Below are 21,455 nucleotides of genomic sequence, written 5' to 3' on the forward strand. Positions count from 1 at the left end.
TTGGTGCATAATAGTAACAGATAATAATCGTGGTATATGTTAAGCCCTTATTATGTGCCAGGCACGGGCCTAAGCGCTACGGTAGATACAACGTGATCTCATCAGACATAATCTCTGTCTCACACGGGGCTCAGAGTCAAAGGGGGAGGGAGAATAGGTATTTAATTCCTGTTTTAGGATGAGGAAACGGATGACAGAGAAGTTAGGTGGCTTGTCACAGGTCACAGAGGAGGTAAATGGTGGATCAAGATTATAATCCAGGCCTCCCGATTCCCAGGTTTGTACATCTTCCACCAAACCACACTGCATACAAACATTTCTTCCAACATATCATGATGCATCCAGACAGATGTGTGTTGTCTTAGAATGTTCCTTAATTCTCTCTCACATTCTACCCAAAACACCTACTGAAAATGCTTACTCTGTGATAAATCCTGAAGTATTTTAGATTTATTTTTAGATTTATTATTTAGATTTATTTTGGATTATGATCCCACAAGGTATAGGGACCATGCTTAATTTTACTTAATTGGGCTTATATTCCATTCTCCCACGTACTTAGTATAGTGTTCTACATAGAGTAAGGTTGAGTAGACACGAGATTGTCCCATCAAAGCCTCTGCCCAACAAATGGCTCAGTCGATAAGGTAGAAAGATCAGGTGGACACCTATTGTACTGACAAGGATAGAGGCCCAGAGAAGTTGGGATGCATCTAAGGAACGCAGGGGTTCAGTGGTAAAGCTGGAAGAGAACCCAGGTCTTGACTCCCAATTCCAGGCTCTTCACTCAATCATTCATTCAATCGTGTTTATCGAGCACTTACTGTGTGCAGAGCCCTGTACTAAGCGCTTGGAAAGTATAATTGGGCAACAGAGACAATCTCTACCCAATAATGGGCTCACAGTCTAGAAGACTAGAAGTCTTCCCAGTGGGTCAAACTGTCTCTCCCACCTTCTTGGTACATTTAAGTATTGGATCAATAGACCTGTCCCCTTGCTTTGTGATTTTGTTGCCTATAGCCACCAACGAATGTAAATTACTTTTTTCTCATTTTTTTCCTTTTCCATTTCTTTCGGTCCCTTCTCTCGTCTGTATCTCCTTCTTCTCTCTCCCTCGTCCTCACAACTCTTCTCTACCTATTAGCTGAGCTACCGCATAAAACCAACAAAACTTCTCATCTTTCACTTTGAGGTTCTCATACCTCATAAAATCCAACCAAAGAGGGAAGCCAATGAAAAGCTGCAAACTTCACTTTGCTCTCTAGAAAGCTGGTGGCCAAAGTGACTGAGCACAGAGTGAAGTCAAAGTACAGGTGGCTTATATGTTATCTTCCAACCTATAGACCAGAAGTGCTGTAAGATTTTACTGTAAAGGAAAAGCAGCCTGGCCTCATGGAAACAGCCCAGACCTGTGAGTTAGAGGACCTGAATTCTAATCCTAGCTTTGTCAATTGTTTGCTGTGACCTTGGGCAAGTCAACTTCTTTATGCCTCAGTTTCCTCAACTGACAAACAGGGATTAAGTACTCTTTCCTCCTACTACTGAAACGGGAGCCCCATGTAGGACAGAGACTGTACCCAACCTGACTGACGCATATCTACCCCAATGCTTAGAACAGTTTTTAACACATCGTAAAAGCTTAACAAGTACCATAATAATAATAACAATCTCCAAATCCTTTCTTATTACCATTATTCATAATGTTTTGTGTGAAGAATCAGGACTCTCAGCTTGGAACATTCAAAAAATAGGCTCCTCGTATTTCAGAATGAAGCCAACAATCCTTTTCGAGTTAACAAGTTCTTTATAAAATACATACTTTGCTGCAAAACAAGATGCAAGGAAGCTCATCAAGTATTTTGAAATACTGAAGACTTGATTTTCCAATGGCCAACATGACTTTTCTAATTTGGTACCTGGAGCTAGAAGAGAATGCTAACTTCTACCAAACTCCATAAAGCTCTGAATCATTACTGACTTGAAGTAGGGTAGAAGTGTGCAATTAGCAGAGCACAGGAGAATCATTAAATTTGTGGGCAGTGAATGTTTATTCTTGTATTGTACTCTCCCAAGCACTTAATACAGTGTTCTGCATACAGTAAGTGCTCAATAAATATGACTGAATGAAAACTTTACATTCATAATCTGATGCTAAAAAATGTTCATTTTCCCTTAGAGTAAATCAGAATTTTCACCAAAGCCCCAGAGGAGCAAATGCTCCATTTTCATTATATACATTTATATATAAAACCCTACACAATTAAAGAATCTGATTGGTAAAAAACTTCTACAGGAAGCAGAAGAATGGGTAGGCTTACAAACAAGCTGACATTCTAGTTCTGTGCAGCTGTGCTTTTGCTGACTAAGTAGCCTATGATTCTCTATCAAGAGTTGTATAAGACAGCATCTGCTTTATTTTGGAAGAAGCTTGGAAAAAAAAATATTTTGCTCCATCTGCTTTTCTGTCTTTGGATTTCTCATCATTTTCACATGCCTTGGGACTTCTGTGGTCTCTGATGAATGATGTGACAATTCTATTGTGCAAATGTAAAAATGACAACTTGTGTCCTTGTGACACATTTTCTGGTGACAGCAGTCTTCAAATCCAATCTTCTGTTGGAACGATGATCAATTAAAAAAAAAAATAAATCCCATGTTACACAGTTATTTGAGAAAGTGGTGAAAATGTATTCTACAGCAGGAAGTACAAATAATATATTCAGGAACAGAGCTCTGCGTTTCAGTGGAGAAGGCACAAGAAAAATCAGAAGAGTATAGCTTTTACTGCTGCAAAGAATCAGCCAGAAACAAGACACAGTATCTGCGAGTGTTGACATCAAGTAAATCATGGTTTTTATTGAGCACTTACTGTGTAGATTTGGAAAAACAGAACTTAGTTTCCTCTAACTCCTCACCACTCCAGGCGACAGTCCTTGGTCACAAACTGCCACATCATTCCCATTGCTGTAAAAGATTGGACGGTAGGGCTTAATACGGTGCCCTGCACATAGTAAACGCTCAATAAATACCAAGGTTTGTTTGTAGGTAGTGGCGAAATAGGGGAGGAGGGGCCAGGAACCTCGTGGAGTCCCTGAACAACCGGTATCACTCCATTTCTGCTTCAGCACAGGCTGGGGTTCCTGGGATGCAGCTTATTATGGGCAGGGAACATATCCGCTAATTCTGTCGTACCGTACTCTCCCAACTGCACAGAACAGTACTCTACACATAGTAAGCACTGAATAAATACTATTGATTAATTGCAGTGTTGGATGGGAGGTTGATCTTCCAGCCTCAGTTCTGTAAAGCATGAGCCACAGAATTACATTCTCCCCAACCCATTCTAACTCGCATCTCCTCCCAAAGGCTTTTCCTGATGAAGCTCATTTCCCCTACTTGCTCTCCTCTGTGTCTGTACCCCTTGGATCTGTACCCCTTAACTTAAGCTCTTGATATTCACCCCAGCCTCAGCCCCACAGTACTTATAGACATATCCTTACGCTCTGCCATTTGCAGTTATAGGTGTTGATAACTTCATTTGCAACTCTTGAAGGTCTCTGACCATGTCCCCTCAAGCCCCTCCCTCCAATCAGCCCAGCTCTATCCTCCCTTCCCAACATCCCCCTTCCTCCCCCTCTCTATCCCTTGCACCCCCCGTCCCATCCCCACTATCCTGTCCAAACATCACCCCATTCCCCTCCCCCTCTTGCCAATCAACCCCTTTCTACCCCTCGCACTATCTCTACAGTCTCAGCCAAGCACGGTCTGTGGAACCTTCATTCCATTGTGGGGAAGCTTCCTTCCAACCTGACTTGTTCTTGACCTCATCACTGCTCCCCCTCGCCATCACTGAAACCTGGTTCTCCCCAGATGGCACTGTCCCTCCTACTGCTCTCTCTAGAGGGGGCCTCACTTCTCCGACTCCCCCAAACTCACTGTAAAAGTAGTCAGCTACCTTCTTGCTCCCCAGGGCCGCATTCACACCATTCCACCTCCAACCCTCTCTTTCCCTTCCTTTGAAGGCCATATCATCGACCTCTATCACCCACTCGGGATACTAGTCTCATGGCCATCTATCACCCCCAGCCCTCACCTCCCACGTTTTAAATCATTTTGATTCCTTTCTCACAATCCTTCACTAATTCTCCATTCTCCTACCTTGATGCCTGGGGACTGCAGTATCCACGTAAATGTCCCTGATGATTTTTCCACTGCCCGCTTTCTTTCACCCCTCAATTCCACTGCTCTCCTGCTCCACCCTAGCTCACCCACCAACTCTGAAATTCCTCTAACCACAACCTCCTCACCTGCTTTCTCTCCCACACACCCCTGCCCCGCAATCTGTCATTCATTGACTCAATCGTCTCAATTGAGCACTTACTCTGTGAAGAGCACTCTACTAAGCACTTGGCAGAGTACGACAATAAACAGTCACATTCCCTGTCCAGAAAGAGCTTACAGTCAAGCGGGGGGGCGGGGGAGTCAGACATCAATATAAATAAAATTACAGATCTGTACATAAGCACCGTGGAGCTGGGAGGGGAGAAGAACAAGTCAGGGCAACAATGAAGGGAGTGGGAGATGAGGAAAAGTGGGCTTAGTTTGGGAGGGACTCTTAGAGATGTGCCTTCAATAAGGCTTTGAAGCAGGGAAGAGTCATTGTCGGATTTGAAAAGGGAGGGCATCCCAGGCTAGAAGCAGAATGTGGGCTAGGGGTCGGTGGGGACAGGGGAGATCGAGGCACAGTGAGAAGATTAACAATAGAGGAGCGAAGTGTGTGGGCTGGGTTACAGAGGGAGAGAAGCAAGGTGAGGTAGGAGGGAGCAAAGTGGTGGAGTGCTTGTTTGACGTAGAGGTGGATGGGCAACCACCAGAATTTTTTGAGGAGCAAGGTGACGTTTCCTGAACATTTTTATAGAAAAATGATCCGGGCAGCAGAGTGAACGATGGACTGGAGTGAGTAGAGACAGGAAGCTGGGAGGTCAGCAAGGAGGCCAGTGTAGTAATCCAGGAGGGATAGGATGAGTGATTGTATTAAAATGGTAGAAGTTTGGGTGTAGAGGAAAGGGCAGATTTTAGAGATGTTGTGAAGGTGGGATTGAGTGGATTGAATATGCGAATTGAATGGGAGGACTGAAAGATAACACCAAGGTTACAGGCTTGTGAGACAGTAAGGAAGTCCCGTACAGAGACCTCCAATCTTTTTATCCCATTCAGTTTTCTCAAACATAATAATAATGATGGCATCTATTAAGTGCTTACTTTGTGTCAAGCACTGTTCTAAGCGCTGGGGTAGATACGAGGTAATTAGTTTATCCCACGTGGGACTCAAAGACAATCGCCATTTTACAGATGAAATAACTGAGGCCCAGAGAAGTCATATGAATCATCATGGCCCATTTAATCTCCATAAACTACCTTCCCTCGATAACCAAACTAACGCCCTCAACACCACTCACACGGAGAGCCCAACTCTCTTGCTCTCCTATCCCTGTCAGTCTCTTACCACTCACCCACAGGCCTGGATCATCTCCCCAGTCTGCTTCCTTCAGTCTTACCTGGTCACGAGCCACAGAACGCTGCTGGAGGGATTCCAGAGACCTCGTTCACCTCACGTCCATTGTTGCATGCTTTAATTCTGCCCTCGCCTCTCCCCGCCAAAATTTCTCCACCCTGTTCCGACTCCCATCCCCATTACCCTCATCAGTTGTTCCTGACATTTAAGTATCTCCTCAAACCCCATCCCTCTGTCTCTTCCATCCCTTCCCCTAATGACCTGTCTACATACTTAATTGAAAAAATTGAAACCATCAGGTATGATCTCCCTAAAATCTCCCCTGTTCCTACCTCCTCCTGCTCCTTCTTCATCTAATAATTATGAAATTTGTTAGGTGCTTAATCTGAGCTAGGCACTGCTCTAAGCACTGGGGTGGATACAAGCAAATCTGGTGGGATGCAGTTCACATCCTATGTGGGATGCAGTCTTAATCCTCATTTTACAGATGAGGAAACTGAGGCTCGAAGTTAAGTAACTTGCCCAAAGCGCTACGACAGGTGGTGGAGACAGGGTTAGAACTCCGGTCCTTTTGACTCCCAGGCCCTTGCTCAATACATTAGGTCATGCTACTCCTCTCAAATCTCCCATCTTTCCCAGTAATATCCCAAGATGACATCTCCTGCCTCTCAAAACCCGCTCGCTCCACATGTGCTTCTGATCCTATTCCTTTGCACCTCATCGCAACACTTGCCCACCCGCTTCTCCCCTCCCTAACGGCTATCTTCAACCTCTTGCTCTCCAATGGCTTTTTGCCCACTGCTTTCGAACATGCCCGCGTCTCCCCATCCTAAAAAAATCCTCCTTTGACCCCATGGCTCCCTCCAGCTTTCACCCCACCTCCTTCTACCATTCCTCCCCAAACTCCTTGAGTGAGCTGTCTACACCCGCGCTCTCAAATTTCCCTCTCCTCCAATTCTCTCCTCGACCCCCTCCAATGTGGCTTCCAATTCCCTTCGCTCCACAGAATCTGCCTTCTCAAAGGTTAAAAATGATCCCCTTCTTGCCAAATCCAACAGCCACTACTCCATCCAAATCATTCGTAACCTCTCAGCTGCCTTCGGCACTGTGGACCACCCCCCTTCTCCTGGAAACGTTATCCAACCTTGGCTTGACACTGTCCTCTCCTGGTTCTCCTCCAACCTCTCTGGCTGCTCATTCTGACTTTTTGTGGGCCTCCCTCCCTGCTCTGCCTCCCACCCCCTAACAGTGGGAATCCCTCGGGGTTCAGTTTCGGGTCCCCTTCTATTCTTCATCTACATTCGCTCCCATGGAAAACTCATTCACTCCCATAGCTTCAATTACTGTCTCCATGAGGATGGTTCCCAAATCTGTATCTCCATTCCTGAGCTCCCTCCCTCTCTGCTGTCTCACTTTCCCTCCTGCCTTGAGGGCATCTCCAATTCCTTCACTCATTCATTCATTCAATAGTATTTATTGAGCGCTTACTATGTGCAGAGCACTGTACTAAGCGCTTGGGATGAACAAGTCGGCAACAGATAGAGACAGTCCCTGCCGTTTGACGGGCTTACAGTCTAATCGGGGGAGATGGACAGACGAGAACAATGGCACTAAACAGCGTCAAGGGGAAGAACATCTCGTAAAAACAATGGCAACTAAATAGAATCGAGGCGATGTACAATTCATTAACAAAATAAATAGGGTAACGAAAATATATACAGTTGAGCGGACGAGTACAGTGCTGTGGGGATGGGAAGGGAGAGGTGGAGGAGCAGAGGGAAAAGGGGAAAATGAGGCTTTAGCTGCGGAGAGGTAAAGGGGGGATGGCAGAGGGAGTAGAGGGGGAAGAGGAGCTCAGTCTGGGAACGCCTCTTGGAGGAGGTGATTTTTAAGTAAGGTTTTGAAGAGGGAAAGAGAATCAGTTTGGCGGAGGTGAGGAGGGAGGGCGTTCCAGGACCGCGGGAGGACGTGACCCAGGGGTCGACGGCGGGATAGGCGAGACCGAGGGACGGTGAGGAGGTGGGCGGCAGAGGAGCGGAGCGTGCGGGGTGGGCGGTAGAAAGAGAGAAGGGAGGAGAGGTAGGAAGGGGCAAGGTGATGGAGAGCCTTGAAGCCTAGAGTGAGGAGTTTTTGTTTGGAGCGGAGGTCGATAGGCAACCACTGGAGTTGTTTAAGAAGGGGAGTGACATGCCCAGATCGTTTCTGCGGGAAGATGAGCCGGGCAGCGGAGTGAAGAATAGACCGGAGCGGGGCGAGAGAGGAGGAAGGGAGGTCAGAGAGAAGGCTGACACAGTAGTCTAGCCGGGATATAACGAGAGCCCGTAATAGTAAGGTAGCCGTTTGGGTGGAGAGGAAAGGGCCACAGAGCCCTGCTGGCGGAAATCTAGATGTCAGGCCGACCTCATCCACCTCACGTTCATCCTCATAGTTAACATGAACGTAACAAAACTCCTCACATTCCCGACCAAACCCTGTCCTCCCCAAGACTTACCTGTCACTGGAGTCAGCACCGCCATCCTTCCTGTCTCACAAGCCAGGCGTTATCCTCATCTCTCATTCAACCCCTATATTAAAATTTGTTCCTAAATCCTGTCAGTTCAACCTTCACACCACCTACCCTTTCCTCTCCGTCCAAACTGCTACCACCTTAAACCAAGCACTTATCCTCACCCACCCTGATTATTCTATCAGCCTCCTTGCTGATTTCCCTGCCTCCTGTCTCTTCCCACCCGAGTCCACGCTGCAATCTGCTGCCTGGATCATTTCCCTACAAACACCTTGGGGCAAATGTTTCTCCACTCCAGAATCTCCAGTGGTTGCCCATCCACCTCCGCATCGAACAGAAACTCCTGACCGACGGCTTTGAACTACTCCATCACCTTGCCCCCTCCTACCTCACGTCGCTACTCTCCTATTACAACCCACCCGGCCTGCATACTCTGGTCCTCTAACGCTGACCTTCTCACTGACCCTCAATCTAGCTCGCCGCTGACCTCTCACCCTCATTCTGCCACCGGCCTGGAACGCCCTCCCTCTTCGTATCTGACAGAGAATTACCATCCCCACTTTCAAAGCCTCTTGAAGGCACATCTCCTTCAAAAGGTCTTCCCCAACTAGGCCCACATTTCCTCTCCTCCCACTCCTTTCTCTATTACTCTTGCACTTGAATTTACACCCATTATTCACCTCTCCCTCAGCCCCACAGCACTTATGAACATATCCACAATTTATTTATATTAATGGCTGTCTCCCCCTCTAGACTGTCAGCTTTTGGGCGGCAGGGAACTGCCTCTCCACTCTGTTATAATGTATTCTCCAAACCACTTAGTACAGTGCTCTGCACACAGTAAACGCTCAATAAATACGATCGATCTGTAATGTAGTCTACTGTCATCTCTCCAGACTTTAAACTCTTTCTAGGTAGGGACTGGGACTACCAATTCTAGTGTTTTGTACTTTGCCCAAGTGCTTAGTACATTAAGCAGTGATGTGGACTGATTTCACCCGAAAAGTAAATACACAAATTTATTCATTCAATCGTATTTACTGAGTGCTTACTGGGTGCAGAGCACTGCACTAAGCACTTGAGAGAGTACAAAACAACAATAAACACATTCCCTGCCCTCATTGGCTATAGTCTGGGGGGGAGGGGAAGACATTAATATAAATTAACAAATGACAGATATATATATATATATATATATATATATATATATATATATATATATATATATATAAGTGCTTTGGGGCTGGACGGTGGGATGAATAAAGGGAGCAAGTCAGGGCGATGCAGAAAGCACTCAGGTACGTATCTGAAAATTATCTATTTACATTAACGTCTGTCTTCTCCTCAAGACTGAAGACCTGTTGTGGGCAGGGAATGTGTCTACCAACTCTGTTGTACTGAACTCTCCCCCAAGCCCTTAGTACAGTGCTCTGCATAAAGTAAGCGCTCAATAATCACTATCGATTGATTTGAATGCAGCTACTGAAATCACTGCAGTAGAATAACTGACATGGAACACAGATGTTATTTTCAAGATTTAATAAATGTACGATTACTATAATTATTACGACTTCGACTGTACCTTCCATTACGTTTAAACTTTCACCAGAAATTTGCTCATCTTAAAAATTTCTTATGTTTTCAGTACCTCTGATTCGTTTTCTTTTGGCCTATTCAGTAAAAATTGAATTATCTGAAGCAAAACTTCATCATTAAAGCCTTTCACCTCCTCATTTTCAATTGTATCATAGAGGGGCATACTTTCTGTACCCCAACAGATATTTTTCCGGGGGTTATTCCGATCAGCCTCAACAGTCAGGGCCAACGTATTCAACTGATAACAAAAAAAAGCGAAATATTTTCCATCTGTGACCACAGCCTGGGAGACAAAGGGACGGGTGACATCTGCTTCGCTCCAGAATCCTGTAGGGGAAAGTTACACTTTGTTTAGAGTTCGGTCGGGTAAAGAAATACCAAAAAAGAGCAGCATTTCCTAAAATGGTCAGAGAGGCTACGGTACGGCAGTCATTATTCCCACAGGGTGCAAAATGGAGGGCACAGTTAAAACGGTGACAAGAAATTCAATTTTCCAAGGAAACACATATTCAGATCGCATCTAGCAGAACTCAGAGCAGTAACCCAAAAGCTTTTATGGCAGCAACCTACAAAAGGTAGAACTCGGGGCGGGGTGACAGCTGAGAGTAATGTCTGTCGCCCCACAGATGCCTGCCGTGCAGGAAATGTGCTCAGCACCTGGAGACAAATCATCCCACCTGGTCACGTGAGGGCCAGTGGAGGACAAGAACCGATTCTGACCAAGGAGGCTCTGTGGCCACACGAATATTCTAGCCAGTCTCCAACACGCTCTCGATTTTTGTGAGCAGAGGGACAAGCTACAGTTGAAATGATTTCTATGGTTGGAGATGGTGGTGGGGAAAAGATTGGTCTAACAGGTTTCTGAGAGAATCTCCCCCAAATCCATTTGCACTACAATGGCATCACCTAGAAATCCCCTTGAATTCTGCTGTAATGGACTTTCATCTCACTAGATTCTGTGTCAGTCGGTCTGGTTCGTTCTGTTGAGAGTATGAGCCTCATAGTATTTTTTCCCCCTTCTAAATCCCCTTTTTGGTTTGATTCATTTTCAATGAAATTTGACTTCCACCGGCCAACAGCTCTCACACCAGACATTCTTCAGGAAGGCACGATAAAGAGAGATGAGGAAAATGAAACAAGGTCCCGCCAAACGACACTCTCGTGGATTTAAGTTCTCCCTAACACAGGGAGGGCCAAAAAAGTGGGCTCCTTTAAGCGCTAACTAGTCACCTGTCCTGTTTTTTTTCCAATTACACGGCAAGGACAGCCCAAACACACGTGTTGTCAGGAGAAGCCTTCCTAATTCCCTAATGGTAATTTAGCTAAAAATATAGAATGAAAAAATGCACGACGGCAGAAGTGAGTCTACTACTAGTATCTGCCAAAAAAAGAATTACCAGCTTTTAAAACTCTCCGCAGGGACAAGCACAGCTTGAAGTTTACGGATGAATGGTAATCGAAATTAAAAAACAAAGTCACCTTGATACATGGCTTGTGCTCCAGTCCAAGCAAAAAGACTTGCAATAGCGTTAGCTCGGAAACCAACTTCAATCTGGTCCGCGCGATTTTCTTTCACAAGTCTAGACCTTTCCATGTTGTCGGGTAAGAGATGAAACTGGGTATGACCATAACAGCAGGGATCGGCTAGCTTTGTCCCTGAATTGAAGGAGATTCAAATGAAAATTATAACACATCAGCACTTCTCCTCGTAGATATCAATGATTAAATTTCTACTAAAATGAATGTGAGACTTAATAAACAGTTGACTTCAGGTAAGAAATTTATATGTACAACTGAATTACCTCTAACTTACCAATAAATATCTTGTTTTCATATTGTCGTTTAAACATCGGAAGCTTGTTTGGGCTACAGTTTATAACAGGAATTTCTTCAGGAACGAATTCATCCAGGGCGACAAACTTCAGGAAGAAAAAGGCCATCGTGAAATTCGGAGTGGCAGAAGATACTCCATAATATTATGCATTCCGGCATTCACTTTTTTCCCTCCCATTTTCTAAAAACGAGTGAATTTGGTACTTAGAAAAAAACGAAGTCGACAGATGTGCTAAGTAAACGTACGCATCGCTCCAGTGCTTCACAGAATTCTGCTGCCTGGGACCTTGTCTTTTCCTCTTGCTGAACATTTCCAACCACTCAGTAGAGTGCCTGCCCACGGCAGACACTCGGCAAACATTGCCAGTCGTGATGATGATGACCACAGCCCACCCCCCAAATTATGCAACTGATGAGTGCCTTTTTTCCCCCCAGATTAACAAAGTGGGCCATTCTCTTCAAATGAAACAGGAAAAGTCAATCAAAAAGTTTTACTCTTAAGAGTGACTGATTAGAAACATTAAGGGACGTAGTCCCTTGTTCAGGAACCACTACACTGTTCTCGGGAAGAGCTGTGACTGAGAAATTCCACTCTCTACAGTTGTTGCAGATGGTCCCGTTATATAAAGCCAAGTCGGTCACGCAACTCCAAAGACTATCCGCTTTGAATGTCAGAATCCCTTCGGTCCACTGCATTATCTTCCAGAAAGGTGCACCTTCAGTTTTCTAAATACCGTCTCCATGACCTGAAAAAGTGCTCACTAACAAACAGCTATCCTCTCAGGATCACACCTGGAGAGTTTCCAGGACTCTACCAATCTCAGCTACGGGAGGGAGAGTCAAGCAGAGGCATCGCCATTTCATTCCTAGCTTGGGCAGTGGCTAGCGAGTGGAAGGCAATCTGCTACAAGTCAAAATTCACCCGTGCCGGGCAGCAGCGGCACGAGAGAGAGTCGAGGGTGAAGACTCAAGTTGTCTGCACGGAAGAAGGCAACCGTAAAGCACTTCTGTAGTTTTTACCAAGAAAACTCTAGGAATACACTATCAGAACGACTGCAGATGGAGGTGGGGCGTTCTGGGAGAGATGTGTCCATGGAGTCGCTACGGGTCTGAGACGGCTCAACTGCATAAGTCAAGACAACACTCGGCTAATGGTGCTGACTGCAGGGAGGTCTTTGCCGAACCGCTGAAAATGTATGCCAGGTCAGAGTGGTTGGTGATGCGGTGAGGTCAGGGTCGGCCATGGCCCAATTCTGGTGATATTCCGTCATTCAATCATATTTATTGAGCACTTTCTGTGTGCAGAGCAATGTGATAAGCGCTTGGGAGAATGCGGGTCTCTAGGTGAAATCACTCAATGAATGCTATTTACTGAGCACTTACTCTGTGCAGAACACTAAACTAAGGGCTTAGCCCGCTGAGTTCCAGATCGACCATCAGGTGAGTCTCAAAGACTGGGCAAGGCACGGAGTGGGGAAGCAATTAAAAACAACAATAATAATAATCATACTAATTGTGGTATTTGTTAAGCGCTTACTATGTGCCAAGCCCTGTTCTAAACGTCGGGGTAATAGGGGCAGACACAGCCACTGCCCCATATGGGGCTCACAGTCTTAATACCCATTTTACAGGTGACGTAACTGAGGCACGGAGAAATGAAGTGACTTGGCCAAGATCACAGAGCAGACGTACGGCGGAGCCCGGACCAGAGCCTAAGTCCTCTAACTTCCAGGCCCGTGCTCCTTCCACTAGGCCGTGCTGCTTCACAGCGTCTGTCCCGGAGTGGGAAAGCCCCCGCAGCTCTCGAGAGGCAAGCAGAGAGACCAACTGGCTGCCGTTGAGGGCCGGGGAACACAGTCCCCGTGGAAATGGAGGCTTCCCGGAGGCGGAGGCCAGCCGCAAAAAAGCTCGGGTGGATGCGCTGAAGAAGCCGGGTGAGGAGGTTCTGCAATTTCTGGCCTCCGCGGGAAAGGCCTCACCCACGCCCTGGGTTGAAGCTCTCTTTGGAGTCGTAAAATGGAGACCCCCCAGGGAAGCTGGAAAGTCCCGCAGCTGACCAGAAGGCCAGGGGAGCTGACCAGAAGGCCAGGGGAGGTGCCTCGGTCAGGTCCCGTCCTGGAAATCCCCAGGGCAGAGCGAGGAAGGAGGGGCAGGACAGTCGAGTGGTGTCCTGGAAAGCCACTTTAAGAACTCGTTGTTGGGCAGGGACTGGCTCTATCTGTTGCCCAACTGTACATTCCAAGCGCGTAGCCCGGTGCTCGGCACGTAGTGAGCGCTCGATAAATACGATTGAATGAATGAGCGAATGAAGAGGCCGGAATGGCCACAGGAAAGAACGAGGAGTGTGTATGGGGTGTCTAACTATGACAGCAAAGTTACAACTCAGTCAGTACCAAAAGAGGTATTGAAAATAATAACAATTACAGCATTTAAGCACGTACTATGTGCCAGGGACTTCATTAAGTGCCGGGGTAGATATAAGCAAGTTGGGTTGGACACAGACCCTGTCTCATGTGGGGCTCACGGTGGAAAGAGCCCGGGCTTTGGAGTCAGGGGTCACGGGTTCTAATGCCGGCTCCGCCGCTTGCCAGCTGAGTGACCTTGGGCCAGTCTCTTCGCTTCTCTGGGCTTCAGTTCCCTCATCTGTAAAATGGGGATTAAAACTGTGAGCCCCACGTGGGACAACCTGATCACCGTGTATCCCCCCAGCGCTTAGAACAGTGCTTTGCACATAGTAAGAGCTTAACAAATACCACCATTATTACTATTACTATTAATCCCCATTTTACAGATGAGGGAACTGAGACCCAGAGAAGTCAAGTGACTCACTTAAGGTCACACAGGAGACGAGTGGCAGAGCCGGAATTAGACCCATAACCTTCGGACTCCCAGGCCCGCCGTGCTCAGTGCCACTACGCCACGCTGCTTCTCCTGTCTTCATGTCTTTCGCCTAAAGCACAGCGTCGTTTTCTAACCACCCTGGGCAAAAGGAAAATCTTTTCCGCTTTCAGGGTTAAAACGGAGCCCACCCCAAAAAAAGTCTTTATCGAAAAGAACTCTTACCTCCGGAAGCTGCTTGGACATGCGGATCTGACTATGTGGCCTGTCGTCTATCTGAAACCTCCGCGCATCGATCCTACCCCGTCGATGGCCTCGAGGAACAACTTCCTCGCCACGCAACCAATAGAAATGTACCGGTTGTTTAAAATCTAAACCAAAAATAAACAAGTTGTCAGTTCAAACTTCTAACGCCGCTTAACAGGGCCAAAAAGGTAATAACCGCAAACACATTAAGGCAGGAGAGTTGTACTCTAAAGAGGGGGAATGACTAATCTACCAGTTTTTTAGGCAGGAAAGCTTGAATGGCAGAGCCCCCCCCCACCCGGGTCACCCAGCTTCAACTTCTCTTTCAGATCTTTCTCCTAGGTCTCTCTCCCTAGAACCTTCTTCACCCTCTTTAAAATGTATCTTCTCTCCACCCTGTTTATGGACTTCCCCTCCAACTGTAGAAGCCGATTAGCCTGGTATACAATTCGAAAAAAAGATAACACACACCAGAGGCTTCAAGAATGTAGGGTCACAGTAGGAAAGAAATGAAAACGCCCTATGACAGTGGGAACAGCAGATTGTAAAATTTTCTATTAGACTGCAAATCCCCCAGGGGCAGAGATTGTGTCCATTAGGTACTCTCCCAAGAGCAGGGTAGTCTGCACACAGCCAGTGCTCAAATTTTTTTTTTTATGGTATTCTTTATGCGCTTACTATGTGCCAGGGACCGTACTAAGACGGGGTAGAGAAAAGCGAATCAGATGGGTCACCGTCCACATCCCACCTGGGGTTAACAGCCTCAATCTCCACTTTATAAATGAAGTGACTGAGGCACAGCCGGTGCAGCGAGCTGTCCAAGGTCACACAGCACTGAGCTGAGCGCTGAGCCAATACCCACATCATTATTATTGTCTCTAATGCTCAACCGTCCATCCGAAGCGCTTAGTCCAGTGCTCTGCACAGAGTAAGTGCTTAACCAATACCCACATTATTATTGGGTTGCCCAACCATCCATCTGAAGCGCTTAGCCCAGTGCTCCGCACCTAAGTGCTTAGCCAATACCCACTTTATTATTACCATTGTCTCTGTTGCCCAACTGTCCCTCCGAAGCGCTTAGTCCAGTGTTCTGCACATAGTAAGCGCTTCGCCAACGCCCACATTATTACTATCGTCTCTGTTGCCCAACTGTCCCTCCGAAGCGCTTAGTCCAGTGCTCTGCACATAGAAAGCGCTTAGCCAGTCCCCACACTATTATTATTACGGTGTGTGTGGCCCCACCTTCCCCCCGAAGGGCTCAGCCCAGTGCTCCGCACATAGTGAGCGCTTAGTCAGTCCTCACACTATTATTATGATGGTGTGTGTGGCCCCACCTTCCCCCTGAAGGGCTCAGCCCAGTGCTCCGCACATAGTGAGCGCTTAGCCAGTCCTCACACTATTATTATGGTGTGTGTGGCTCCACCTTCCCCCGAAGGGCTCAGCCCAGTGCTCTGCACATAGTGAGCGCTTAGCCAGTCCTCACACTATTATTATGGTGTGTGTGGCTCCATCCTCCCCCCGAGGCGCTCAGCCCAGTGCTCCGCACATAGTGAGCGCTTAGCCAGTCCTCACACTATTATTATGATGGTGCATGTGGCCCCGCCGTCCCCCCGAAGCATTCGGCTCAGTGCTCCTCACATAGTAAGCACTTAGCCAGTCCCCACATTATTATTGTTACTGTCTGCTGCCCAACCGTCCATCTGAAGCGTTCAGCCCAGTGCTCCGCACATAGTGAGCGCTTAGCCAGTCCTCCCACTATTATGATGGTGTGTGTGGCTCCATCGTTCCCCTCGAAGCGCTCAGCCCAGTGCTCCGCACATAGTGAGCGCTTAGCCAGTCCTCACACTATTATTATGGTGTGTGTGGCTCCACCGTCCCCCCGAGGCGCTCAGCCCAGTGCTCCGCACATAATGAGCGCTTAGCCAGTCCTCCCACTATTATGATGATGGTGTGTGTGGCTCCATCGTTCCCCTCGCAGCGCTCAGCCCAGTGCTCCGCACATAGTGAGCGCTTAGCCAGTCCTCCCACTATTATGATGATGGTGTGTGTGGCTCCATCGTTCCCCTCGCAGCGCTCAGCCCAGTGCTCCGCACATAGTGAGCGCTTAGCCAGTCCTCCCACTATTATGATGATGGTGTGTGTGGCTCCATCGTTCCCCTCGCAGCGCTCAGCCCAGTGCTCCGCACATAGTGAGCGCTTAGCCAGTCTCTCACACTATCATTATGATGGTGCGTGTGGCCCCGCCGCCGCCCCCCCGAAGCGCTCACAGTACTAGGAGGGCGGGGAGGCAGGGGGAGGTCGGGGACGGGGGCGGCGACGGACCGAGCGCGGCGGCGGCGAGGTGCGGGTTCAGCGCGGCGAGCGGCGGGGCCAGGGCGGCCAGCAGCTGGGCCAGCCAGGGGGCGCGCGCGGCGCGCTCCCGGGGCCCGGGCGGGGGCGCGCGGCGCGCGCGGCGCAGGTGCACGTGCTCCTGCAGCAGGCCGTGGCGCGCGGCGGCGCGCAGCGCGGGCAGGTCGAGGTCGGGGCCGCGCGGCGGCGAAGGCGGCGGGAGCGCGGGCGGCAGGCCGGGCCGGAAGACCGTCTTGGTGAAGCTCTGGTACCAGCGGTCGGCGCCCGGCGCCGCCGTCTGCGGGTGGAGCGCCAGCTTGGGCCGCTGCAGCCGGGTGAACAGCCGCAGCCTGTCGGACGCCGCCCCCGCCGCCTGCACCGCCCGCCGCCAGCGCTCCACCCGCCGCCGCCGCCCCGCCTCGCTGGCGGCCGTCGGGGAGGCCACCAAGGGCGGGTAGCGCGCCGCCACGGCCGCCACGGCCGCCGCCGCCCCGCGCGCCGCCATCTTCCCGCCCCGGCGCGAGCCCTCGCCGGCCAATGGGAGAGCCGGGACGCCGCGAGACCCGCCCTCCGGGGGGGGGCGTCACGCGGACGAACGCCGGCGGCGCATGCGCGGGAGGGCGCGGGGCGCACGGAGGGAGGGAAGGGCAGGCGCATGCGCGGGGCCCACGGAAGGAGGGAAGGGCAGGCGCATGCGCGGGGCCACCCGGCCCCCCCCCCAGAGGAGAGAGAGGGACCTGCCAAGTATCGCGAGAACTCTTTCCAACCCAGCCGACGGGTTAAGTGACTTGCCCGAGGTCACCCAGCTGACACGTGGTCGAGCGGGGATTCGAACCCGTGACCTACTACTACTAATAACGTTGGTATTAGTTAAGCGCTTACTATGTGCAGAGCACTGTTCTAAGCCCTGGGGGTAGGCACAGGGGAATCAGGTTTGTCCCACGGGGGGCTCACAGTCTCCATCCTCATTTTTACAGATGAGGTCACTGAGGCCCAGAGAAGCAGCGTGGCTCAGTGGAAAGAGCATGGTCTTTGGAGCCAGAGGTCATGAGTTTGAATCCCAGCTCGGCCACTTGTCAGCTGTGTGACTGTGGGCAAGTCACTTCACTTCTCTGGGCCTCAGTTACCTCCTCTGTAAAATGGGGATTAAGATTGTGAGCCCCATGTGGGACAACCTGATTCCCCCGTGTCTCCCCCAGCGCTTAGAACAGTGCTCTGCACCTAGTAAGCGCTTAACAAATACCAACATTATTATTAAGTGAAGCGATTGGCCCACAGTCCCACAGCTGACAAGTGGCCGAGCCGGGATTCGAACCCATGACCTATGACTCCAAAGCCCATTCTCTTTCCATTAATCGCTGCCCACTTTGCAGAGCCCTCCCCCCCCACTTTAGACGGTCAGCGCGTGGTGGGCAGGGAGCGTCACTGTTGAGTGTAGTCTCCCAAGCGCTTAGGACGGTGCACCGCACACAGTAAGCGCTCAATAAAGGCGATCGAATGAATGAATAAAACTATCACTCTGCAGAGCCCACCTCCTCCACTTCAGACAGTCAGCTCGTTGCGGGCAGGGGGTGTCAACCGTTCAGTCGAGTGTACTCTCCCGAGTGCTCAGGACAGTGCACTGCACAGAGTAAGGGCTCAATAAATACGATTGAATCTATTAATAAAACTGGATTTGCTGCCCACTTTGCAGAGCCGGCCTCCTCCACTTTAGACGGTCAGCTCATTGTGGGCAGGGAGTGTCACTGTTTAGTGTACTCTCCCAAGCGCTTAGGACAGCGCACTGCACACAGTAAGCGCTCAATAAATACGATCGAAAGAATGAGTGAATGAATAAAACTGCACTTGCTGCTCGCTTCGCGGGGCTTGACTCCTCCACTTTAGACTGAGCTGGTGGCGGGCAGAGAGTGTCACTGTTGAGTGTAGTCTCCCAAGCGCTTAGGACGGTGCACCGCACACAGTAAGCGCTCGATAAATACGACTGGATAAATGAATGAATAAAACTCTATTCGCTGCCCACTTTGCAGAGCCGGCCTCCTCCACTTTAGACGGTCAGCTCGTTTTGAGCAGGGAGGGTCACTGTCGACTGTCCTCTCCCAAGCGCCTCGGACAGTGCTCTGCGCACAATAAGTGCTCAATTAAATACGATCGAGTGAATGAATGAATGAAACTGGACTGGCTGCCCACTTTGCAGAGCCGGCCTCCTCCACTTTAGACGGTCAGCTCGTGGTGGGCAGGGAGTGTCACTGTTTAGTGTACTCTCCCAAGCGCTTAGGACAGCGCACTGCACACAGTAAGCGCTCAATAAATACGATCGAAAGAATGAGTGAATGAATAAAACTACACTTGCTGCTCGCTTCGCGGAGCTTGACTCCTCCACTTTAGACTGAGCTGGTGGCGGGCAGAGAGTGTCACTGTTTAGTGTACTTTCCCAAGCGCTTAGGACAGGGATCTGCACACAGTAAGCGCTCGATAAATACGACTGGATAAATGAATGAATAAAACTCTATTCGCTGCCCACTTTGCAGAGCCGGCCTCCTCCACTTTAGACGGTCAGCTCGTTTTGAGCAGGGAGGGTCACTGTCGACTGTCCTCTCCCAAGCGCCTCGGACAGTGCTCTGCGCACAATAAGTGCTCAATTAAATACGATCGAGTGAATGAATGAATGAAACTGGACTGGCTGCCCACTTTGCAGAGCCGGCCTCCTCCACTTTAGACGGTCAGCTCGTGGTGGGCAGGGAGGGTCACCGTTTAGTCGACTGTAGTCTCCCAAGCGCTTAGGACGGTGCACTGCACACAGTAAGAGCTCAATAAATGCGATCGAATGAATGAAACTATCTCTTTGCAGAGCCTCCCTCCTCCACTTTAGACGGCTCGTTGCAGGCATGGAGTGACACTGTTTAGTCCACTGTACTCTCCCAAGCGCTTAGGACAGGGCTCTGCACACAGTAAAGCGCTCAATAAATCCGATTGATCGAATGAATGAAACTGGACTCGCTGCCCACTTTGCGGAGCCGGCCTTCCCCCACTGTAGAGGGTCAGCTCGTTGCAGGCAGGAAATGTCACCGTTTAGTAGACTGTACTCCCCCAAACGCTCAGGACAGGGCTCTGCGCACAGTAAGCGCTCAATAAATAGGATGAAACGAACGAATGAATGAAACTGTATTTGCTGCCCACTTTGCAGAGCCAGTCTCCTCCGCTTTAGATGGCGAGCTCGTTGTGGGCAGGGCGTGTCACTGTTTAGTCGAGTGTACTCTTCCAAACGCTTAGGACAGTGCTCTGCTCACAGTAAGCGCTCAATAAATACGATTGAAAGAATGTGTGAATGAGTTCCTACTGTGAACAAGCAGCAGTGTGGTGTACTTAAAAAACCATGGATCGGAAGGCATATGTCTGATCCCAGCTCTGTCACTTAGCAGCTGTGTGGCTTTGGGCTAGTCACTTAACTTCTCTGTGCCTCAGTTTCCTCGTCTGTACAATGGGGATGAAGACTGTGAGCCTCACGTGGGACAACCTGATTACCTTGAATCAACCCCAGCGCTTAGAACAGTGCTTGGCACATAGTAAGCACTTAGCAAATACCATTATTATTATTATATGTATATATTTGCACTTACTTATCTTACATTAATATCTGTCTCCCCCTCTAGATGTGAGCTCGCTGTGGGCAGGGATGTGTCTGTTTGTTGATTTGCTGTACTCTCTCCAGCGCTCAGGATGGGGCTTTGAACAGAGTAAGAGCTCAATAAATACAATTGAGTGAATGAATGAGATCTGGGTTCAAATCCTGATCTGCCACCAGCTTCCTGTGTAATCTTAGGCAAGTCACTTATTTCCTCTCCCCGGCCCCGCTTTGTTTCCTCCTCCTTAAAACGGAGGTGAGCTCGCCCTTCCCCTTACATTTGAGACCTGCGTCTGACCTCGAACCCCGGTTCTGCCACTTGTCAGCTGTGGGACTGTGGGCAAGTCACTTCACTTCTCGGTGCCTCAGTTTCCTCATCTGTAAAATGAGGATGAAGACTGTGAGCCTCACGTGGGACAACTGATGACCCTGTATCTCCTCCCAGCGCTTAGAACAGTGCTCTGCACATAGTAAGCGCTTAACAAATACCAACATTATTATTATTATCATTATTATTATTATTAATTGGCTTGTATGTTTAAAATCATCCAGAGCTGTAAGTTTGTTTGGGCGGGGAACGCATCTGCTCCCCCCGTTGCATCGTACTGTCCCAAGCGCTTAGTATAGCCTTCACACATAGTAAACATTCAATAAATACCATTGATTGATTGACTGAGCAGAGATGGTGTATATTTACTTCGTTGCCCTCTTCCAAATGCTTGGTACAGTGCTCTGTACAGAGTAAGTGCCCGGTAAATACCACTGAATAATAATAATAATAATAATAACGGTGGTATTTGTTAAGCACTTACTACGTGCTGAGCACTGTTCTAAGCGCTGGGGTAGATACAGGGTAATCAGATTGCCCCACGTGAGGCTCACAGTTAATCCCCATTTTACAGATGAGGGAACTGAGGCATAGAGAAGGGAAGTGACTTGCCCACGATCACACAGCTGACAAGTGGCGGAGC

At 48.9% G+C, this 21,455-nt stretch overlaps 1 protein-coding gene and 1 non-coding gene across 2 annotated transcripts; one reads left to right on the forward strand and one right to left on the reverse strand.

Annotated features, from left to right (window-relative positions):
* Positions 1-9,545: 9,545 nt before the first annotated feature.
* On the reverse strand, positions 9,546-17,367 carry MRPS30 (mitochondrial ribosomal protein S30). Its single transcript, XM_029061445.1, has 5 exons — positions 16,857-17,367; positions 14,514-14,659; positions 11,431-11,536; positions 11,097-11,273; positions 9,546-9,944 (listed from the first exon to the last, which is right to left on the reverse strand). Exons 1-5 carry the CDS (start codon positions 17,365-17,367, stop codon positions 9,655-9,657), a joined length of 1,230 nt encoding a protein of 409 aa, XP_028917278.1. The 3' UTR covers positions 9,546-9,654.
* On the forward strand, positions 12,225-12,362 carry LOC114810736. Its single transcript, XR_003758431.1, has one exon. It is a non-coding gene; the product is annotated as a small nucleolar RNA SNORA7 (small nucleolar RNA).
* Positions 17,368-21,455: the final 4,088 nt, after the last annotated feature.

This window comes from Ornithorhynchus anatinus, chromosome 3 (genome assembly GCF_004115215.2).
Source record: "Ornithorhynchus anatinus isolate Pmale09 chromosome 3, mOrnAna1.pri.v4, whole genome shotgun sequence".
In the NCBI taxonomy this organism is placed as follows: domain Eukaryota; kingdom Metazoa; phylum Chordata; class Mammalia; order Monotremata; family Ornithorhynchidae; genus Ornithorhynchus; species Ornithorhynchus anatinus.

What these genes read in the sequence shown, in the direction of transcription:
- MRPS30 (XM_029061445.1), bottom strand. Translation starts at nt 17,367, where the DNA reads ATGGCGGCGCGCGGGGCGGCGGCGGCCGTGGCGGCCGTGGCGGCGCGC. An exon ending in TGTCCAAGCAGCTTCCGGAG is followed by an intron (nt 11,537 to 14,513) that starts GTAAGAGTTCTT and finishes TTCTTCCTGAAG; the next exon opens with TTTGTCGCCCTGGATGAATT. An exon ending in AGCACAAGCCATGTATCAAG is followed by an intron (nt 9,945 to 11,096) that starts GTGACTTTGTTT and finishes TTTCCCCTACAG; the next exon opens with GATTCTGGAGCGAAGCAGAT.